Source organism: Capricornis sumatraensis, chromosome 14 (assembly GCF_032405125.1).
Source record: "Capricornis sumatraensis isolate serow.1 chromosome 14, serow.2, whole genome shotgun sequence".
NCBI lineage: Eukaryota > Metazoa > Chordata > Mammalia > Artiodactyla > Bovidae > Capricornis > Capricornis sumatraensis.
The window spans coordinates 27,081,217-27,106,050 of NC_091082.1; the positions used below are offsets into that span (position 1 = coordinate 27,081,217).

A 24,834-nucleotide genomic window follows, 5' to 3' on the forward strand; every position below is an offset into this window, starting at 1 on the left:
AAAAATGTTGTCTGAGGAGGCCTTACAACTAGCTGAGAAAAGACAAAGGACAAAACCCAGCTACTAAAGGTAAAGGAGAAAAGGAGAGATATATGCATCTGATGCAGAGTTCTGAAGAATAGCAAGGAGAGATGAGAAAGCCTTCTTCAGTGATCAATGCAAGGAAATGGAGGAAAACAACAAAACGGGAAAGAATCGAGATCTCTCCAAGAAAATTAGAGATACCAAGGGAACATTTCATGCAAAGATGGGCTCAATAAAGGGCAGAAATGGTATGGACCTAACAGAAGCAGAAGATATTAAGAAGAGATGGCAAGAATACACAGAAGAACTGTACAAAAAGGATCTTCATGACCCGGATAATCACGATGGTGTGATCACTCATCTAGAGCCAGACATCTTAGAATGTGAAGTCAAGTGGGCCTTAGAAAGTATCGCTACAAACAAAGCTAGTGGAGGTGATGGAATTCCAGTAGAGCTATTTCAAATCCGGAAAGATGATGCTGTGAAAGTGCTGCACTCAATATGCCAGCACATTTGGAAAACTCAGCAGTGGCCACAAGACTGGAAAAGGTCAGTTTTCATTCCAATCCCAAAGAAAGGCAACGCCAAAGAATGCTCAAACTATTGCACAATTGCACTCATCTCAAACACTAGGAAAGTAATGCTCAAAATTCTCCAAGCCAGGCTTCAGCAATACATGAACCGTGAACTTCCTGATATTCAAGCTGGTTTTAGAAAAGGCAGAGGAACCAGATATCAAATGGCCAACATCCGTTGGATCATGGAAAAAGCAAGAGAGTTCCAGAAAAACATCTATTTCTGCTTTCTTGACTATGCCAAAGCCTTTGACTGTGTGGATCACAATAAACTGTGGAAAATTCTGAAAGAGATAGGAATACCAGACCACCGACCTGCCTCTTGAGAAATCTGTATGCAGGCCAGGAAGCAACAGTTAGAACTGGACATGGAACAACAGACTGGTTCCAAATAGGAAAAGGAGTACGTTAAAGCTGTATATTGTCACCCTGCTTATTTAACTTATATGCAGAGTACATCATGAGAAACGCTGGACTGGAAGAAGCACAAGCTGGAATCAAGATTTCTGGGAAAAATATCAATAACCTCAGATATGCAGATGATACCACCCTTATGGCAGAAAGTGAAGAGGAACTAAAAAGCCTCTTGATGAAAGTGAAAGAGGAGAGTGAAAAAGTTGGCTTAAAGCTCAACATTCAGAAAACGAAGATCATGGCACCCAGTCCCATCACTCCATGGGAAATAGATGGAGAAACAGTGGAAACAGTGTCAGACTTTACTTTTTTCTGCTCCAAAATCACTGCAGATGGTGACTGCAGCCATGAAATTAAAAGATGCTTACTCCTTGGAAGAAAAGTTATGACCAACCTAGATAGCATATTCAAAAGCAGAGACAAAAAAAACAAAACAAAAGCAGAGACATTACTTTGCCACTAAGGTCCATCTAGTCAAGGCTATGGTTTTTCCTGTGGTCATGTATGGATGTGAGAGTTGGACTGTGAAGAAGGCTGAGTGCCGAAGAATTGATGCTTTTGAACTGTGGTGTTGGAGAAGACTCCTTTGAGTCCCTTGGACTGCAAGGAGATCCAACCAGTCCATTCTAAAGGAGATCAGCCCTGGGATTTCTTTGGAAGGAATGATGCAAAAGCTGAAGCTCCAGTACTTTGGCCACCTCATGCGAAGAGTTGACTCATTGGAAAAGACTTTGATGCTGGGAGGGATTGGGGGCAGGAGAAGAGAGGGATGACAGCTGGATGGTATCACTGACTCAATGAATGCGAGTCTGAGTGAACTCCGGGAGTTGGTGATGGACAGGGAGGCCTGGCGTGCTGTGATTCATGGGGTCACAAAGAGTCAGACACGACTGAGCAACTGAACTGAACTGAACTGAAAGGAACATTTCATGCAAAATGGGCACAATAAAAGACAGAAATGGTATAGACCTAATAGAAGCAGAAGATATTAAGAAAAGGTAGCAAGAATACAGAGAAGATTCATTTTAAACATATCTTAATAACCTGGATAACCAAGAAGGTATGATCACTCACCTAGAATCAGACATCCTGGAAAGTGAAGTCAAGTGGGCCTTGGGAAGTATCACTACAAACAAAGCTAATGGAGTTGATGGAATTCCAGCTGAGCTAATTCAATTCCTAAAAGATGATGCTGTGAAAATGCTGCACTCAATATGCCAGCAAATTTGGAAAACTCAGCAGTGGCCACAGGACTGGAAATGGTCAGTTCTCAGCGCAATTCCAAAGAAAGACAATGCCAAAGAATGCTCAAACTACCACACAACTGCACTCATCTCACATGCTAGCAAAGTAATACTCAAAATTCTCCAAGCTAGGCTTCAACCGTATGAGAACTTAGAGCTTCCAAATGTTTAAGCTTGGATTTAGGAAAGGCAGAGGAATCAGAGACCAAACTGCCAATGCCCATTAGGTCACAGAAAAAGCAAGATAATTCCAGAAAAACATCTACTACTGTTTCACTGAATATGCTAAAGCCTTTGACTTTAGGTTCACAACAAAGTGTGTGGATCACAACAAACTGTGGAGAATTCTTCAAGAGTTGGGAATAACAGACCACCTGACCTGTCTCCTGAGAAACCAGTATGCAGGTCAAGAAGCAACGCTTAGAACCAGATATGGAACAACAAACTGGACCAAAATTGGGAAAGGAGTATGTCAAGGCTGTATATTGTCATCCAGCTAATTTAACTTACATGCAGAGCACATCATGTGAAATGCAGGGCTGGATGAAGCACAAGCTGGAATCAAGATTCCTGGCAGAAATATAAATAACTTCAGATAGGCAGATGATACCAACCTTATGGCATAAAGCGAAGAGGTACTAAAGAGCCTCTGGATGAAAGTGAAAGAGGAGAGTGAAAAAGCTGGCTTAAAATTCATCATTTAGAAAACTAGATCATGGCATCTGGTTCCATCACTTCGTGGGAAATAGATGGGGAGACAATGGAAACAATGACAGACTTTATTTTCTTGGGTTCCAAAATCGCTGTGGACAGTGGCTGCAGCCATGAAATTAAAAGAAGCTGGCTCCTTGGAAGAAAAGCTATGACCAACCTAGACAGCATATTAAAAATCAGAGACATGGCTTTGCCAACAAAATCTGTCTAGATAAAGCTATGGTTTTTCTAGTAGTCATGTATGGATGTGAGTGTTGGATCATAAGGAAAATTGTGCACCAAATAATTGGTGTTTACAAACTGTGGTGTTGGAGAAGACTCTTGAGAGTCCCTTGGACTGAAAGGAGATGAAAACAGTCAATCCTAAGGGAAATCAATGCTGAGTATTCATTAGAAGGACTGATGCTGAAGTTGAAGTTCCAGTACTTTGGCCACCAGATGCCAAGAGGTGACTCACTGGAAAAGACACTGATGCTGGGAAAGATTGAAGGCAGGAGGAGAAGGGGATGACAGAGGATGAGATGGTTGGATGGCATCACCAACTCAAAGGACATGAGTTTGAGTAAACTCGGAGACAGTGAAAGAGAAGGAAGGCAGGCGTGCTGCAGTCCATGGAGTCGCAAAGAGTTGGACAAGACTGAGTGACTGAACAGCAACAAAGGTATTAATCAGGTAATAAAAAAAAAAAAGAAGAAGTGCTTGCTACTAAAGGATGGCATTTCAAGCAAAGGTATCAGTATCTTCAAAGACCTAGGCCTCCAAGAAAGTGTGGTATATTCAAGTAGCTGGGACTGAAAGATAGACACACACCTGGAGAGTAAGCTAGGGAGTACACAAAGAGGTGAAGCTGAATGGTAAGAAAGTAAGCAGAAGAGAGTTCATGGGGCGTCTTATTAAGAAACTTAAAAAAGGTTTTAAGCAAGAGGATGATAAGAAAGGTGATTAATTTGAATAAATAGTCTGTAAAGGAGTCACAGTTTTGGCTTAGAAACCCACAACATAGACCTGGATGAGGAAGTAGCTATAGGACTAGTGGATATTTCCAAGAAATATACACATCAAATATAATGGCTGGTGGAGCACCAATTAACAGACCACGAGGAAGGGAGTGAGAAGCACTGTTCAAAGACATTTCCCAGGTGTCTGTCTCAGATACCCAGTTATATTCACTTTGGTAGACAAAGTGGTAAACCTAGAAGAAGGAACAGGCTGGAGGAGGGCCTGGTATGAAGAGACTGAGAAGCCAAGAAAGAGGCATCTACATTTGTTTTCCATCTTCTGCCCCATTTAATGAGAGAAGCATTAAATTATTCATCTTTTTAAGCTTCCCACAAGTCCTAATCTTTCGTTTATCACGTTCTCCTATGACCCATTTTATTTGTGAGGATGACATGGCCACCTCTGCCAGATGACTTATCACCCAAATGGCTAAGCAGGTATATCTTCTCCCTTTCCCTCCTGCCTTTCTTGTGAGGTTGCAGTTAAAGTCAAAGAGACTCCAAAGTGAGACTGCACCGTAGTCCAGAGAATGTTCATAACTGAGTTTCCTGTCTTGAATCTCAAAACAAATACCTGAGGGATATGTTTGTGAGCTTCCTTCAACGTGTTCTTCATAATATCACTTGATATTTCCGTACTGCAATGGAACTCTTCATGCATGATCTCATAAACATTTCTTCAGACCACTAAAATTCAGATTTTGAAAGATCCAGAATTTTGACAATGATATTACTGGAATTCTTTCTATCTGATTGGAAATGAAGTTGATATTTCCCCAAAATATTTTAACCTACAACTATATATATGTATTTTTTTCAAACACTTTAAATTGCAGAATAGTGGATTTACAGAGTTACTTTTTCTGCTGTACAGCAAAGTGATTCAGATAAACATATAGACACATTTTTTTTATATTCTTTTCCATTATGTTTTATCACAGAATATTCAATAGTCTCCTATACTACATAGTAGGACCATTTGTTTATCCATCCTTCATATAATAGTTTGCATTTGCTATCCCCAACCTTCCAATCCCCCAATCCCCACTCCCTTTGCAACCAAAAATCTGTTCTCTATGTCTATGAGTCTGTTTCTGCTTTGTAGATAAGGTTTCGTTTGTGTCCTAGTTTAGATTTCACATAGAAGTGATCTCATATAGTATTTGTGTTTCTCTTTCTGACTTACAAAGTTAATCAATATTTTTTGAATGTTACATTTATCCTAACTGATATAAAATAATTTTAACTACAGATCTTTAAATATGTTTAATTTATTCTGAGAAAACTCATACAAAATTATTCATTTTATTAAATCAAATAGCAATCACCTTTATAGACACTAGTTTTGCCATCACTGCTAACCATTATGATTCTTTTTCCACTGTAAGTTCCTTTCCACCCATTTAAATTGGATGGAAAGAGAACTAAAATTATTCTCTTCTTAATGCTGAATGTTTTTAAGAGACAGGAACATTTTTCTTTCACAATGAAGCCTTAAAGAAGATCCCAAAATGGCCAACATATTGTAACAAAAAGACACTGGCCAATGTAAGTACTATAGGTAAATTTGAGACTACTAGGCAACCTGGGAATGGGGCGGGAAGTGTGTGTTTGAGAATGTGGAATGAGTGCGTGAGAACACATGTACAGTAGTATATCAGCCCAACAATACATCTTGATTTGGTAATACAAGAAATGGGGGAAACCAGATGCTTTCAGCTGGTTAAAAGAGCATTAGCAGCTAACAAAAATAGTTTATTGCAGGGAAAAGATTATTCTGTTGTATTGACATGGTCAATGTTGGGTTGGATTTCTGGCCACCGAAGACTGTTGAGCAGAAAAGATGCTATTTCAATATATTTGAAGTTATCAAGCATTACTGTCTACTTTGGTGTGTTGGTTTTTCACTCTTTTTCTATCTGAGCTCCTTTCTACTATCTGAGCTCCTTTAGGCTTCCTAGCATTAGGAAGAAAGAAAAATGTTTCATTAATTATGAAATTATGTACTAATCTGTTGTAGAACCAAGGAGAGGCAAACTTTAGACTAGGAATAGGCAAACTACCAGCCTGCTGCCCATTTTTGTAAAGAGAATCTTTTTGGAACATGGGTATCCTTCTTTGTTCACACACTGCGGATGGCCGCTTTCATGCCACCATGATAGACCTGAGGAGTTGTGACAGAGGTCTCATGGCCCATACGGTCGAAATCACTGTCTGGACCTTTAGAGGAGAACTTCATAACTCTCCGCTCTAGACTGATTTGAGAGAAGTTTACAGAAAAGGAAGGGTTCTTCACACAAAGGCAAGTTTGCAACTTCATTCATTTTGACCATCTCAGCAAAATGAAACCCCCCAAAAGTTATGAAAATTTTGATGAGACAAAAAGTCCTGGTGAAATGATTGTTTCATGAAATCAGAGATAAAATTCTGAAGTGAAACAACTTACTTGCAGACCAACCTACTGTTAACTTTCCAAACACAAAGCAACATTACAGAAATGTGCTTCAAAATTAGTCACCTTAAAAATGCAAGGTTAAAACAAATGTAGTCCTCTGAAGCCAGCCTTTATGATGATTACAGAAAAAACACAGTCTTCTCCCATCTTTCAATATTATCTGAAAGCATTTCTAAGAGCTTACCTCTTTACCAAAGGTAATAAAAATTAAACAATCTTAATAGTCACTTCTATCTCTAGTTATCATGGGTTAGTTTGACTTCTTTTATTCTAAGAATATGCATTTCATCCTTTTCCCTCTCAGTCAATAAAGATGAGCTCAACAGTCACATCTCTTCTGATTCACGTCAGAAATACCCATGGACTCTATTGCTTGAGCTCCATTTCTTTACTTTGCTTCCAAGTTCTACATTCTTACTCTGCCTTTATTTTTCTATATCATTATTGCCTGCTTGTTAAACTGGTAGGCCATATAGTTGATGCATATATTTGCTTTTCAACAAATGATTTGGTTGAAATCTAACATCAAAGCTTAAATAAATTTGTGGTTTAAATATGCTTTGAAAAGACTTGGCATTTTATTTAGTGTTTTCTTTCTCTTCTTTTAGAATTTTCTGGCAAAACTACTTGTTCCTAGACAGAGGAAAACAAATAGTGGGACACCAAGGGTATTGAAGGTCAGAATTAATATGCTTTTACTAATTAGTGTATCTGAAGAAGTTTGCCCTACTTATACCTTCACTATAACTGCTTAGAATCAGCTTTCCTTTAATGTGGTGTTTTAGTGTCTCAGTTCACTAAAAATAATACAAGAATAATAAAGCATAAATATCATAGCAAAAATATAAAATATATGCTTTTAAAAGATATTGATTTGGGGGTTGCATTTCTCTCCTTATGAGTCAGTAATTAATTGTATTTCTGGATCCTAAAGCATTTAGTTCAGCCATTTTAGGGAAGGCAAATACTAAGAGACAAAACTGTAAGACAATCATTTGGTGTCCTTGAACGGCATTATTATGAAGAAAGTGTACAGAGTTCTCATCTGCAAGATATTCAACATCAGTAATCACATTTTTCATGAAGACAAATAAAAGGGAATTACATCCAGGTGCACATGTGTGCTCATCTCCCCAGTGGGTTGCTACAAAGATCTCCCCAAAGGCAGTTCCTGATTTCTGGGCAGGGTCACCAGTAAAGGCAGTATAAAAGGCTGGTGTGATTGGCATCTGGATACTACAATAGTCAAACCTTCCCCCAAATGATCATGGACCTGTTTTTGCTAATAGGAAAAAAAGTGACAAGGAGAGAAAGGGTCACCTTTGGAATGCCAATCTGAGCAGTATTATAGTTTGCTATTTGTACCAGGTTCCGTTTGGATTACTAGTGAAATTCTTTTCGTAAGTGGATTTACTCTGCAATCCTGAAAATAAGCAAAAAAATTTTTTTCTCCAGAATTGTTCTGTTACTGTTTTGGAAAGACAAAGTACTGTTAACCCCATGCAACCAGGGGAATAATTCATTATGAATGTGCACACTATTTTCCAGTTCTAAAATCACGATCATGAAATTATGTTGAACTTAGGTCTTCTTTAAACCCTCTGATATAACCGAAGATTTGAGTATCCATTTTATATTGAGCAATTTTCCCCATATCACTCAAGTTATTCCTAGAATTTGCCCCATAAATTATTTGCATTAGTAGAGAAAAAGAACAAAATAATGTTAATCCTAAATCGTGAATGTGGTAGTTTGAGCTTTCTTTTCATTGCCTTTCTTTGGAATTGAAATGAAAACTACCTTTTCCAGTCTTGAGACCATTGCTGAGTTTTCCAAATTTGCTGGCATATTGAGTGCATCACTTTAAAAGCATCATCTTTTAGGATTTGAAATAGCTCAGCTGGAATTCTATCACCTCCACTAGCTTTATTCGCATCCTAAGGCCCACTTGACTTCACACCCAACTGGACTGAATCATAGAAAAAGCAAGGGAATTCCAGAAAAACATCTACTTCTGCTTCATTGCGCTAAAACCTTTAACTGTATGGATCACAAAAAACTGTGGAAAATACTTAAAGAGAGGGGAATACCAGGCCACCTTACCTGTCTCCTGAGAAACCTATATGCAGGTCAAAAAGCAACAGTTAGAACCAGACATGGAACAATGAAGTGGTTCAAACTGGGAAAACAGTATGTCAAGGCTGTATACTGTCACCCTGCTTATTTAATTTACATGCAGAGTAAATCATGCGAAAGGCTGGATTGGATGAAACACAAGCTGGAGTCAATATCAATTGGAGAAATATCAATAACTTCAGATATGCAAATGACATCATGGTGATGGCAGACAGCAAAGAGGAACTAAAGAGCCTTTTGATGAAGGGGAAAGAGGATAGTGAAAAAGCTGGCTTAAAACTCAACATACAAAACACTAAGATCATGGCATCTGGTCCCATCACTTCATGGCAAATAGATGGTGAAACACAATAGAAACAATGACAGACTTTATTTTCTTGGGCTCCAAAATCACTGTGGATGGAGACTGCAGCCATGAAATCAAAAGAAGCTTGCTCCTTGGAAGAAAAGATATGACAAATCCAGACAGCATATTACAAAACAGAGAGATCATTTTGCCAACAAAGGTGCATCTAGTCAAAGATACGGTTTTTCCAGTAGCCATGTATGGATGCGAGAGTTGGACCATAAAGAAGACTGAGTGCCAAAGAACTAATGCATTCCAACTGTGGTGCACGACAAGACTCTTGAGAATCCCTTACACTGGAAGGAGATCAAACCAGTTAATCCTAAAGGAAATCAATGCTGAGTATTCATTAGAAGGACTAATGCTGAAGCTGATGCTCCAATACTTTGGCCACCTGATGCAAAGAGCCAACTCACTGGAAAAGCCCCTGAAGCTGAGAAAGACTGAGGGCAGGAGGAGAAGCAGATGACAGAGGAAGAGATGACTGGATGGCATCTTCAACTCAATGGACATGAGTATGAGCAAACTGGGAGACAGTGAAGGACAGGGAAGCCTAGAATGGTGCAGTCCGTGGGGTCACAAAGAATAGGACATGATTGAGAGACTGAACAACAACAACAAATTGTGAATATATTATATGAAAGAATGACAACAAAACAATTAAATCTAAGTGTTTTTAATCTCCCAGTAATGCCTCAGTAATAAATTCTATTTTGAACTTTTGAGCCTACTTAAATATCCTATGCTTATCAATTTGGAATTTTAGAAGTTAAAGGAGTGACCCTTCCGTACAAGCCTCAGGTTAACAGATGAGCATGACTAGACCCACATAAATGTAGTTTATCTAATGTCTCAACACCAGGTAGATTAATTTAACTGTTTTCAGTAACACATTAAATATCACATTTTAATATAGAAATTGCATATTACTCATGCCCCAGATATGACATTTAGGCAAACATATGTGCAGCAGCAGATGAATTAACAGAATAATGATTTTACAAATTGCAGAAGATTTTATATAATCTGTCTCATAGTAGGTATTAATAAATATTTGTTAAATGAGTAATAGCTGATAGCTAATATTGAATGACTATAAACTTATCTATGTGTGCCAAGTTTATTGGATGAGCTATCCCATTTAATCCTAACCTACTTGCTTGATATCAGTATTGTAAGTAGTATTATGTCAATTTTAATAAAAGGAAAAAGAGGCACACAGATGATTAAGTGGTTTGTCTAATTACATTTAACTAATAAATAATGGGGCTTAGATCTGCAACATATCTGTTAGTCTGCTCCCAAATCCCTTATTCTTGATTGTAAATAAATGGGAGGAGGTATTTACACTATGATGCAAATGACTGATAATATACCCTTTCTAAATATTAGACTTTTGAAAGAATATTTGTATCAGAAAAGAAAAGGACTAATGACAGATTGTAAGATTAATCTGGTTCATTTTTCAACCCCAAAGTAGACTTTGACAGAGTTCATTTACATTACTAAGCTTAATGATTTCTATATTGAGCAACATAAACATATATTCAACTATATGAATAGATATTTGAATTGTTTTCATTCTACCATTTGAGGTAAAAATATTTAAAGCAAATATATGGAAGAGGAGGGAGTTATATATAGTAATAACATAATTTATACTGAGACTTTCAACATATTGCTATGACCATGAAATATGTTGTGAGTATATTTACAAACCCTATTATTGATGGATGAAATCTCACATTTTTCTTGTATAAAATATGTATAAAAATACACATCATTGTATGTTTGTGTTTGAGTTATTTGATATCTCCATTCATATTTCAGGAATCATTTTTAGTTAAAGTTTGAGATTTTGAACTGAATCAAAAGACATCTGAGTTCTTCTTATAATTATCCACTTTTTAAATATAATTCATCATCTTAGAGATGTCCTGCTGCTGCTAAGTCACTTCGGTCGTGTCCAGCTCTGTGCGACCCCACAGATGGCAGCCCACCAGGCTTTCCGTCCCTGGGATTCTCCAGGCAAGAACACTGGAGTGGATTGCCATTTCCTTCTCCAATGCATGAAAGTGAAAAGTGAAAGTGAAGTCGCTCAGTCGTGTCCGACTCTTCGTGACCCCATGGACTGCAGCCTACCAGGCTCCTCCGACCATGGGATTTTCCAGACAAGAGTACTGGAATGGGGTGCCATTACCTTCTCCTTAGAGATGTCCAGGATTTGCTTATTAAATTTTCCTCAGAATATAGAAATTGCATGAAATTTATAGGAACATGAGTTGAAAGCATTGTTTGACACAGAGCACTTCAGCACATTTAAAATAATTTTGTTCAGTGTTAGAAAAATCTAGTTTTAGGAACCCTCTAGAATTAATTGATATAGAAAAAATAATCTTACTCCCAGAAATCTTTGGGGATACAAGTAAATAAATAATGCCAATACTAATATATTTTTGTTACTTGAAAGGGCTTCCCAGGTGGTACTGGTAGTAAAGAATCTGCCTGCCAATGCAGGACACATGTTCTATCCCTGGGTCAGGAAAATGCCCTGGAGTAAGAAATGGCAACCTCCTCCAGTATTCCTGCCTGGAGAATTCCATGGGCAGAAGAGCGTGGCGAGCTATAGTCCATGGGGTCGCAAAGAGTCAGACATGACTGAAGCAACTTAGCATGCACATTACTTGAAAAGCCAAAAACCAATAGACAAATCCAAAAAGTTTAGCAGTGTTGGGTAAAACCTACTATTTTGCCTTCCACCCTCTTTTGTTACTTTCAGATACTTCTTCTGTTCTGTCTCTAAAGAACTATCCATGGTTGCTCACTACCCCCACCTCTGGCAAAGAACCAGCTTTTGAACCAGAAGACTCCAAATTCACATTTCAGTTCAGCAGCTGTGGCAATCTGGGGGACCCAGTTACTGAAGCCTCATTTCCTCATAATCCAGGAAGGGGAAAATATCTTCCATGGTTGTAGAAGGAATGAATGACAGAATGTACAAGGAAAATAAATGTGTGATGCTAACTACACCTTTCTACATAAGAAGATACAAATTAAAGGAAAGCCATTAAGTTACTTTTGTAAACTTATCTTGGCTCATTGATTGGATAAATTTACTTAAACCATGACCCAACTCAATAAAAGTATCCAACCAAACCTGCCAGGTAAGCCTAAGGGTCAAACCAATAAATAACTTGATGGAGACCTGGTTACTTTCAAAGTTAAGACAGCCTTCAAAGCAAGCCGCACGTGCGGCTCATACAAAGGAGCAAGCGAGGCCCCAAAACATGCCTAAATACAGGAGAACTACTTACTCGCCAGGAATCACCAAAGCTCCCGGGAGTCGTTCAAGCCAAAATTGTGATATCCCTGCCTTGTCCTTCAGATGATGTGTACTCCAAACACATTTTCTGTGCAGCTGGAGGCTTTGTTACAGACAGAAGGATCCTGCTTCGTGAGGCCCGTGTTTACGGCCTAACTTTTTTAAAGAGGAATTTGGAAAACTTCCCAGACGCTGCATCTGCCCCTAGCCTGTGCACCTCGGAGTCTAAGGCCGGCGAGGGAGGCGGTGCAGACGACTAAATTTATTAACGGTGGATGGGCCACTCTGTCTTCACAGCAACAGCAGTAGGTGATCCCATCGAAAATCTGTCTGCTGGCCAGCTAGCAAATCCAAGCTGACATGCCTGCCGCAGCGCTACCCAGATGAATGGCAAGAAGGCTGATTCCTCGAAGAAACACACCACAAGCCAAAGGCCAGACCAGGAAGGCAGTTCCAGCTCCATCGAGAGAAAGTGTTTTACTTTCAACCCACAGGTTCTTTTCTAGATACCTATGTTTCCTTTTCATTCCTTTCTTTGACTTTTATGAATAGTAAGCAGAAGTTGAGTGTTGTAAGGGAGCTCGGTGATCGAATTTCTAATTCTCAGGGAGGAGCTGGATGTACTAGGCCAGTGGTTACTCTTAATATATTAATCTCAATATATCACAGCTAGAGCATAATCATGATTCATTGCAAACACACATCAGCAGCCAGCCTCACATAAAAGCAAACTATTTACGACTTTAAGTAAAAATAAAATGATATACAACTTATGTTTCAGAGCTCAAGTTCCATTTCACTGTCCTCAGTATACGCAATATTTGAAAGCCTAGCTATTGTTCCAAAATTAGATTCTCAGGAGTTAAATTAATATCATTCTGAGTTTATCGAATCATATATATTATACACTTTGTAAATTCTTTAAGTAATGGTAAACGATGTATTATGAATAGTTACTATTTTGTATACCTACAGTCAAACAGTACTTCTAAAAACTGTAATTCATAAAGCAAAAGACTTCCAGACGATAATACCTGTAAAATCAGGAACTGAGCAAGACACACGAGGTTAGCTCACACAGTGAGGGCTGGATCTTGTGTTAGATGAGTTGGGAGATTGGAATTGACATATATACACTATAATACTATGTATAAAATGGATAACTAATGAGAACCTACTGTATAGCTCAGGGAACTTTACTCAGTTGTCTATAGTGACCTAAATTGTATGGCAGTCCCAAAAAGAGGGGATATATGTGCACATATAGCTGATTCACTTTGCTCTACAGCAGAAACTAACAAAACATTGTAAAGTCACTATGCTGGAATAAAAACTAGTTAACAAAAGAAAGTAGAAAAAACCAAGAAAATGTTTATATTTTACTGGAGATTTTTGCACGGATTTTTATTTGAAAAATATTGTATTAAAATATTACTTACATGGACAATGAGTTTTTGGTGCCTTAAATATTGTGCCTCACTTGCCTTACTCTACTTCTGACCCACAGAAGGTAGGCTTTCCCTGAAATTACTTTTTCCCATAATGCTCTCAATAGAACATAGGGCATGAACAGTTGTTACATTTTTAAAAAAAACAGTTGCACCAAATAAGTACTAGGAATAGTTAGTTAAACAAAGTTAAATAGACTTCTTACACCTCTTTTCAGAGACTGTAATAACTCAATGTATACTAAGCATCTCCAATAGCATGGGGGCATTTCTCAAACTCATTTGCCACAGAACTCTTTTCCACAAAGGAAGTGAACACTCTAAGAAACACACTCTGGTAAACAGCATCCAAGAATCATGTCCAGCACATACTTTGATCCAATAAGGCTACCTTCCCACATCATTTTTTTATTTTCTTTCCTCCACTTACCCCTCTTTTCCACCCCTCCCCCGCCCCCAGAATACTAAAAAGTATCTCAACACAATCAAGCTAAAGTATAAAAAGACTATATTAGCATCTCTATAAACAGGCATAGTAAAAACTCATTGTAAAGGAATATTGGAATAATAGAAAACACTTTGGGGTTTAAGTGCCTCATAGGGAAAGTGACATCAAGTACACTTACCCGTGAAGTCTGTATTGACTGGGTGAGTGGAGCTAGGGAACTTATAATATCCATGTCCTGTGAAGCGAGTCCCTTTCATCACCGTGGTCCTCGGAGCCGGTAGAGATGGCTCTCTCCTTTCCAGCTGATACACAGGAGAAGGGCCGTTCTGCTCTTCAGGTGCCAGCCACCTGAGATGCATGGTTGTGCTGTTGATTCCTTCAACCAGAGGCGGCCTCAGTTGGGCTGGTGCTAAATATTAGAAAACCCTTGTTACTTTCAAGAACTTGGCTTCCATCTCTAGACACCGATTTGTACATATATGTTCCCAAGCACGTGGGTACAGCATACTCCAAATCAATTATGGTCTCAAGGATTTCTATGGTTCTAGAAACTGAAAACTCAAGATACAATTTGTATTAAAGGCAACTAAAGAAAATTTAGATGACTAACAAATATTAAGCAAAGTGTTACTAAACAAAGGTTTTTCTTGTATTTTCTCTATTCTTTCTTGCTGCCCAACAGACACTATATAGGCTATTGCTGCCCCACCCAGATTCCCTTTCCCAAGCAGGTGCTTCAGTGCTCTGTCTTCTGTGCTTGGCCTTTAGTGGCTCATGGCTGCTCCATTTTCTGGAGAATTGCCCTGCCTGAGTGGAAGCTACAGGATCCCTTGTGAAATCCTGCACCCAGTGTCACCAGCCAATGGCTACTGACCACAAAGGGCAGAGTCCCTTGTCTTAATGTGGTATCAATTCAGGGCTGCAAACCAGGAAGCCAAACAGGCAAAGGAAATGTTTGAAATGGGCTAGTTAGGGAGACGAGAGAAAGTATGGGGACTGAGAAAAACCAGGTGGGGGGCGAATGGTCACCAATTCATGCCAGCCAATGGATGACTCAGGAATGACGACCCAATGTCGCCAAATCTTTTAGTTTGTTTTTCAAAAAGTCATTTTTTGTGTAATTTTCTGATTTTTTAAAGCTTAGAAACTGGTCTAAATTAAAACAAACAAATAAGTAAAAGCTGCTCTGAAAACTAAACAAAGCATCCACGTGGAAGAAATGAGCCTGAGAGCTCAGGGGGTTGCAAACTCTTCTCTGGGCACCACAGACTTCAGGCAGCCTCAAGGGTCTTTTAGAGACCACACGATCACTATCAGGAGCCTGAGCCATGGGCAGTCAGTTCCCCATGCTCACACACATGCTGGAGCCACGGCATGATTTGAGGTTCAGGAACACTGGAAATTCTGTGGAGCCTCCTGGCAACTTCAGAGGGATAGACTTAAGACTTCCCTTAAAACCTACTGGAAATGGATCAGATTAACAACTGAGTTGTTGAAAATGAAGGCCCATTTTGATTTTGATTTTCTTAAAGTCTGTACGATGAGATTCTAATCCACTGTAAGTGTGTCAGCTGGATTTGAGGGGTGAAAGTGAAGAAAAAAAATCTCATGTCATAATCACTGAGCTTATTTACTATGGACCCAAACTAAAGCTGTGGACTGTAATTTACACTTGTATTAACACAGCCTTGTATAGGCACAAAGTCTTTGTCTGTTTCAATAAATGTGAATTAAAATGATGTGAATAAAAACAAATACTCTTAAACCAAGAAAAGAAATTCACCTTAAGTCAACTTAGAACAATTACCATTTGTTACTTTCTAGAAAGCTTGGCCAGTTTTCTAAAGAGAAACAATTGTGATTCTATTTTCATGTTTAGTAAAGAAGAAAGTGGCTGAGCAAAAAGTTTAACAACTTAGATAATTAACAATTTTGTTCATCTTCTGCCACTGTGAACTATGTGATATTTTTATTCTTATATAAATTTATGCATGATTTCCTTTACTACTCTTTGCCAAAAATGAGCTAAATGGTGGGCTCTCAGAGATTTCATTCTATATGCTATGATTTCTCTTCAGAATAATCCAAAACAAAACAAAAAGCTAAGCCATGCAGAAATTTCTTCTCTCACTAACCTCACCTTCAGAGTTTGGAGTTCCATCTTTCTACTAAATCTTCAGCAAGCCATCACTGGCTATAAGCTTAACTGAGAGGAAAGGACAGACAAAGATTTCCGAGTTTGGGGCTCAGAGAAGCAATGAAGGACCAATTCAATCTTTTTAGAGTGTCTAAATTTTGCTACTTAGAAGCACAGAAAAGGACTTTTGAGTATTTCTGCTATGTTTTCTGTATTCCATTTACAATTCCCTAATGATCTAGGATACAGACTTGAATGTTTTAGTTTGAAAAATATCATCTATTTCAGAGATGTTCAATTGAACTTTCTCAGTGAAAATATTCTCTATTTGTACTGTCTAATACAATAAGCACTAGCCATATATGATTACTGAACACTTGATGTGTGACTATTGAAACTAAGGGCTTGAACCTTTAATTTTATTAATTTTAAATTTAAGTAGCACTATATATAGCTACCATGTTGGACAGCAAAGATTTAGCAAATCACAAATTATATATATTTGATGTACTGAAAATAAAAATTTCATTTTAACTATTTCATGATATTATGACTAAACCTCCTGTACTTAATAGTAGAAGAATTTTATTATTTCTTTTAATCTAAAAATATTAAAAAATTTTTATTGGAGTTTAGTTGATTTACAATGTTATGTTAGTTTCTGTTGTACAGTAAAGTGAATCAGTTACATTCTACTCTTTTTTTAAGGTTCTTCCCCCCCCCCCCCAAAAAAAAGATTCTTTTCCCATATAGGGGCTTCCCTAGTGGCTCAGATAATAAAGAATCTGCCTGCAATGCAGGAGATCCAGGTTTGATCCCTGCATCAGGAAGATCCCCTGGAGAAGAAAAAGACAACCTACTCCAGTATTCTTGCCTGGAGAATTCCATGGACAGAAGAGCCTGGCGGGCTACAGTCCATGGGGTAGCAAAGAGCTGGACACGACTGAGTGACTAGCACCATCACTTTTACTTTCCCATACAGGTCATTACATTGTATTGAGAAGAGTTCCCTATGCTATATAGTAGGTCCTTGTTAGTTATCTGTTTTATGTATAGTAGGGGATATATATCAACCCCAATACCCCAATTATCCCTTCCCCTTTTCCCCCTGGTACTCCAACGTTCATTGCAGCACCATTTACAATAGCCAGGACATGGACGCAATCTAAACATCATCAAAGAGAAATGAAAAAAGAAGATGCAGTACATATATACAATAGAATATTACTCAGCCATAAAAAGAATGGAACAAGGCCATTTGCAGCAATGTGAATGCACCTAGAGGATTGTCACACTGATTGACGAAGTCAGAGAAAGACAAATATCATTTGATAGTGCCTATATCTAAAAAAGATGTTACAAATGAAATTGTTTACAGAGTCAGATGTAGAAAACAAACATTTAAAATCAGCTTCATTCTCAAGGTCCCATTTGTTTGACATTTGATACTCTTTTATTTTATTCCAGTCACTCAGCTGGAAGGAGATAATGAAGCTTTGTACCATTATTTTATTCAAAATCCTTTCCCCAATGATGCATCATCCATAATCACTTCTTAATCAAGAATATAATTTCAGAATCAAACAAAGCAAAAGGAATGCCAGCAACTCAGTAGTTGTTTTGGGGGTGGGGGAGGCGGGGGTGTTTGTTTTAATATCTACTAAAATTGAGAGCATGCAATTTTAAAAATATGACAAAATGATTATAATCAATAAGGACAATTCTGCATTGAGAATCCACTAAAATTAATGTTGACTATTTAAACCCTAACAAGTAGTCAAGCATCTCTTCTAGACTCACAGAATTATTCCACTGAGCAATGACAATATTCTTAGGAAGTCAGCTACAGAGGAGGGGAACTAGAATGTATGTGTGTGTGTGTGTGTGTGTGTGTGTGTGTGTGTGTGTGTGTGTGTGTGTGTGTGTATGTATTTTATTCACTTGTTTAAAAATAAATAAACGCCTCTCAGCTGTCTCATAGAGTTTCACTTGGAGTCTCCAGCCCACCAGAAAGGATGAGCATTTAGTCATTATCTCCAGATTTCCCTTAGTATCAGAAAGGGAATTTTCAGTCAACTAAATGAGACTGGTCTCATACACATTCACAAGTATTAACAGAATGATAATAAGATAAACAGATACTCCTGAACTATTAAACACACACATACAAACTTAGACTCACTAAGAGACCAGGGAATAAAAGATTAAATCTCAGATCACCAAAGTGGAAGGATTATAGGTATAAATTTGTTATTCACAAAGCAATAAATTCAGAGACATTCTGGGATTATGGAAACTCATTGGAACCTTCTAGAGATTCTATTTCACATTTTTTTTAATCCAAATCTGCATGATTTTAGAAAAACACTTCAAAATTATGTGCCTCATGTTTCTCTCAGACAATATAAGAATAAATTTTCAGTAAGACACCTTGAAAATAAAAGTTTTTAAAAACAATATAATTGTGTTAGGTTTTATAAGGCAAATTTCTACGTAAGTACAAGGCACTATTTTTACTAGCCAATAAAGTATCTTTCAGATTACATATCATAAAATGATTCAATTCATTCACATTCAGAATCTATCTGTATTTACTTAGAAAATTCTCTTATAAATGAAAACTTCAATATCCATCATTTCAAAGAATAACAAGATACAAATCCTTTTTCCACTTGGAATAAAATTACAATGCTCTTGTATTTTTTGCATTAACTCTGTAATCCAATTCCTAGTCTTGCTCTTCTGCTTATAATCATTCTTTTACAAAACACTCTGTAATATATATTCTTTTTTATGCAGCATTTATTACTTTATAATCTGATTAATAGCATACCATAATGCATAAATTTACACTTGCAAAATTTATGTAGTGTGGAGTTTGAGCATCTTAGGATAAGAACTGAAGACTAAATGAGAAGAAGCTCTTGCTGATGACACCTCTTTAAAATCGAATTCATGTTTTCAAGGAAGAGTTTGTTGTCTCTGAACACTGCATGGCTGTGTCAATATCTTAAAACATCCTCAACTACTAGGAAGATGGCAATCTAGGAATAAACAGCCTTTCCTCATTTCAGGGGTGTAAGGGGAACACTAATATATGACATCCTCAGGCATCTTGTCAGTGAAAAATGATTCTGACTTTTTCTCAGAGATGCAAACCGTCACAGGAAATTGCCAAATGCTGCTAGCCACAAACACCTGTGAAAAAGGGCACTGAGGGCAGGACTCAGACATGATATCCAGGTTGATCACGAAGCCATGATTTTCCAGTTAGCAAGCACTCTCCAGTCAGAGTCAGAAGAGGAAAACATTCTCTTCCTGACTTTCCGAGATCTCCCAGCACTCAGATAGACCTTGTTGACTGGTCTATTCTCTGGCTGAGGAAAGAATAGCATCAATTTTCCCCATCTCTTCTTTGTTTACTAGTCTCCTTCAAGAGAGAAGATATACAGTGGAACTGACCTGGAAAGGAGAAAACTTAGGTTCCATACTGGTCCTTTAAGACCCTACTTATGGAACATTGGCTAATCCATTATTTGGCCTCTCTGTTAAGTATTTCACACATTCATTTTTTTGGAAAAAAAAAAGTGCATTGAAGTTTAGTTGATGTATAATATTATATAAGTTACAGGTGTACAACTGAGTGATTCACAATTTTTAGAGACTATATTCCATTTACAGTTATAAGAGACTGGCTATGTTGCCTGTGTTGTACAATATATCCTTGTAGCTTATTTTATACATAATAGTTTGGACCTCTCATCTCCTACCCCTATGATATAACTTCTCTCTTCCCTCTTCCTACTTGTAACCACTAGCTTGTTCTCTGTATCTGTGTGGCTGCTTTTGGGGCTACATTCATTAGTTTGTTGTATTTCTTTTAGATGCCATATATAAGTGATACAATATTATCTTCTTTCACTTAACAAATGCCTTCCAAGTCCATCCATATTGTCTCATTGGCAAAATTTCATCCTTTTTAATGGCTGAGTAGTAGGTCCATCTAGTCAAAGCTATGGTTTTTCCAGCAGTCATGAACGGATGTGAGAGTTGGACTATAAAGAAAGCTGAGCGCCAAAGAATTGATGCTTTTGAACTGTGATGTTGAAAAGACTCTTTAGAGGCCCTTGGACTGCAAGGAGATCCAACCAGTCCATCCTAAAGGAGATCAGTACTGAGTGTTCATTGGAAGGACCAATGTTGAAGCCGAAACTCTAATACTTTGGCCTCCTGATGCGAAGAACTGACTGATTTGAAAAGACCCTGATGCTGGGAAAGATTGAAGGCAGGCAAAGGGAACGACAGAGGATGAGATGGTTGGATGGCATCACTGACTTGATGGACCTGAATCTGAGCAAGCTCTGGGAGTTGGTGATGGACAGGGAAGCCTGGTGTGCTGCGGTCCATGGGTTCGCAGAGAGTCAGACATGACGGAGCAACTGAACTGAACTGATATGTACTACATCTTCTTTATCCATTTATTTGTTGATGGATGCTTAGGTTGCTTTCATATTTTGTCAGTTATAAATAATGCTGTTATGAACATTGAGGTGCATGCATCTTTTCAAATTAGTGCTTTTTATTTCAGATATATACTCAGGGGTAGAATTGCTGGCTAGTATCTTATTTATTGAAGAGCATGACAGACCTGATTATACCTATGATCTCTTCCAGTTAGAAAATTCTGGCTGGACATTTGCAAGTAGCGCCGCTCAAGAGTAAATCATGAAGGGGTGTTGGACATACAGGTCCCTCATCCCTCCAGGAACCCAGCCAACTTATCCCTGCAACTCTGAGTCACCTTGCTCTTTACCATGGCTCACAAATATTATGATTTTTCTATGTGTTTTATGATATAAAGAAAGTCCAGAAAGCATTTCAAGAATTCAAGGCGAATCACCTTGTTGAATATACACTACCTTAGCCAGCTGTCATACTGGTGATTCTCCATAATTTGCACACAACTTGCCTCTTACACGTAAAGGGAGTGAGCCATGATTTCTGAACTTCACATAGCAGCAGCGATGACAACAAGCATTGTTCCCTAAAGTCCCCCATTAATAAAAGGTAGTTGCTTGACTGTAATTATGGCATCCTTCCTACCCAAACTTGAAGCTTTTATGGGGCTTATGCAATTAACTACTTAAATGCATCGTAACACTTGCTTCTCTGACAGCAAAGTATTGATTTTTTAATCATTTTCAAGTCTCCTCTAGCACAAATAAATGTACTACAGTTACAGTTAATGCACTGTGTACATGCATTAAATGTTAGTGTGACAGAATTTATTATTTTGTGATATATAGAACTGAAGTCAGGCTTCTCAGAAAGTAGCATCATGGATCCAACAGCAGTATGGAAACTACCATTGTCCTTGATACTCCAAATTCTCTAACTTCGAAAAGCTAGAGATCTCTTACTTAGGCTTAAAATAAAGGAGGGGATACTGAGTATAAATCTTTCCTAGGTGTCAGTGTAGGAAAAAATTAAAAGTAGTCCAGCAGAGAAGATAACAGCTTATTTTTCCCTAAAGGTGTCACTGTGGGTGTATGGCAACTTTGTTCACATGAATTTCAATGTAGCTTTTCCCTTGCATTTATTTAGGACATATCAAAATATTGTGCATACAATAGTCTATTTCAATTCTTACACATTTTAATTGTGCTGTTTTAATGCCTCACTATGGTTAATACATCAGAAAACTGAAACAGTTTTTCACAAAGTGTGATTTCCACATTCCATTTCTGCTATGCCAAAAAGGTCAACAGAGGTCTCATGCAAGTCACTTATCTAAATACAGACCTGGCAACAGAGGCCATTACACAGTGTACCAACAAGCCTTTTCCTTGGGCACAGCACACGTTCAACATTAAAGTTGGTGAGTAAAAAGCAGTTAATTTTGTTTTGTTAGAAATAATATCATTTTAGTTTTAGCATCTAAGACAGATGCCAGCATTTCACTCTGAACAGATGGTAATTCCATCTAATAGTGCATGTCTGTATTAGTAAGGTCTGTTGTGTATACAAACAGTAATAAACAGTAGGTAAGGATCAAAATAAATTTTAATTGTTGACATTAAATTCTGGCAGCCACAGTTCTAAGGCTGCAATATTCCTTTTTCAAGTCTGTCAGATTTACTAATGCTACACAAGCCTTGTCCAAAGCTGCCAGATCCTAGTTTCCATAGAAAGATATTGCATCCTCCCAGCTCCTGGCCTGCACCAGGGTTGCCTGTTTTCCTACACCGAAATAATCATTCAGGAATAACATGAGATCGGTGCTGATGTGATGCTCTTCCAGGATTTTTTTTAGAATGCTCCCAGAGGACTGAACCTTTAATTAAGAGGTTGATTTTTAAAATGTTGTATCTAATTGTTACACTGTGGGTTCCAGTGTTATCACAGTCACTTTCCTACCCTGCTAAGTAAAGGTCTCTCATTCAGTTCCATCTATTCTCATTGCAAATCTGGGCATTCCTGAACTTCTCTGAGACTGACATCATCCCTTTCATTTGGTTTGCTTTGCCAGAATCTGAAGGATTTCCCTAACAATCACAGCTCTCATCAGCTGAACTCTTCTGTAGGTTTTACTGTGGATCAAGCCTGCCAACAAGCACCAATTTGGTTCTCATAATGTCTCCAATGATCTGGTATTACAAGTAGTAGTTGCTATTTATTTTGGGAAGCTGCCATGTCAAAAAAAAATCATTATAAAAAAAACCCAGTTTGGCATTCAAGTGACTGTTCAATAACAAACATGCTTTGCAATCAAATTTCTTTTTAAAAAAATGGATGTATTTTTTGAATCATGAAAAATATATTGCTTCCACCATATGGGACAACCAACGACTCACCAACCGATTTCAGATGCAGCATATTGAGCTGACCATATGTTACAGTGCTGTTGAATGGCTGAGTGATTCATGCCCGTCACATTCTAGTATATCAATTAAAGCTCCTTGAAGTCTGCATGATTTGTGTCTCTGTTATTAAACCCTGCTAATTCATCCCACTTACACATCTGTTATAAATCTCTAGGAGTGCTGCATGATTCATGGCAATCTGTGAGCATGCTACAGCAAATTCTTCTCCTTGTAATTAACAGTAAATTGTTTTACTGCCATGCAATGAATTTTTCAGTTATATTGCAAATGAACTCCTAAATGTGCGGTTCTTTCCTAAGAACTGACTTATATCATTAGGCAATTAAAAAGTATTGCTTTGAACCAAAAGCTTTTAATCAAGAGAAATACAACTTTAACATTGCTTGAGAGCCATGGAAATTTGACATGGTGGTTAGAAGTGCAAAATAATTTCTGTTGTTGAACGAGAAAAACAAACAAACAGAACCAGCCCTTCCTTGTACTCTCAGGATTTCCCTGATGCTAAAACGTGAGAATGGCTGCCTAAAAACACTGGGTGAGACAAGTTTGCACAGATACTGTTTATCTTAGAAGTGACTTAAGGCAGCTGTCATTACCAAATTTCTCAGATTGCCTTACACTTCTCTAATTGTAAAACAGAGCCTTTATTCTTGAAATAAATAATTGGATAATTAGCCGAGTTGAATCAGCAGAGGATTTCACTGCTGTTCAAGTGTTCTTGTCAAAGGTGAAGCAAATTCATTTCAGCTCGCCTCTGCAGCTCTTCGAAGAGGCTTTGATTTTTTTCCCCCACTTTCTTGGCAGCAGCCTGAGATTCATGAGTCCATACATCAAGTTGGTAGTTTAACAACAAATGGAATTAAATTCAAAGAAGGGAAACTAATTGAAGGACAGCAACAAAAGTGTTGGGTAATGTGCTTTTTAATATGGCGTGCCACATTCGCATGATAATTTTTCCTTTTTAGCATGGAGCAGAAAGTGACTAGCTTAATGAGGGATTATTCAAGACAGGAATGAACAAAATGCATTCATAACTAAGAACAAAGATTGTATTATGAAACAAAAACAGGCAACCTCAGAGAAGTAACTGGATGATTGGTTTATGCATTATGAATAAAAAGATAGAAAAATATTTATATTAGTATTCACTAATGACTATATATACAAGATTGTTGTAATTAAAATTATAAATTAACATATTAAAAGTGCTTGTTTAATCACTCTGGGTCCTATTCACAATGAAAAGACTTATGTACCTGCATACAAAACAATGTGTGTTTTCAACCCAGCAGCAAACAACCCATACATTCTACTTTGGATGGATTCAGACAGGAAACTTAATGCACCAGTAATTACTTGCTTAATGGGAAATGGGCACTTCTAAGCTTGTAGTGTAGAGGTCAATTTATGATGGGTAAAGGAAATAGGATATCGTTCCTCCAGGAATGGATCTCCAAAAGGAATTTCTCTGAAGGAAGGCTTAATTTGTACTTAATTCACAAAGGATGGAAATGTACAAAGTTATTAGATTAAAAGGGTAATCTTAAAGAAAAGGATTAGAAGCTTCTAAGGGCCCAGTCTGTAAGACCATGACCCATATAAACCCAGAAGCAACTCCAAAACCACCCATCACACTTTCTTGAAGATTTTGCAATAGAGTTGCAGCTGCTCCTGGAAGAGTACCTCTCT

General features: G+C 37.8%; 1 protein-coding gene across 1 annotated transcript in view; it reads right to left on the minus strand.

Moving 5' to 3' along the window:
• The window catches only part of USH2A (usherin), a 930,103-nt gene that overhangs the window by 646,873 nt on the left and 258,396 nt on the right, over window positions 1-24,834 (minus strand). Inside the window, exon 20 of the mRNA XM_068986285.1 lies at window positions 14,303-14,533. Coding sequence (XP_068842386.1) covers window positions 14,303-14,533 — 231 coding nt within the window. The remainder of the gene's footprint in view (window positions 1-14,302; window positions 14,534-24,834) is intronic.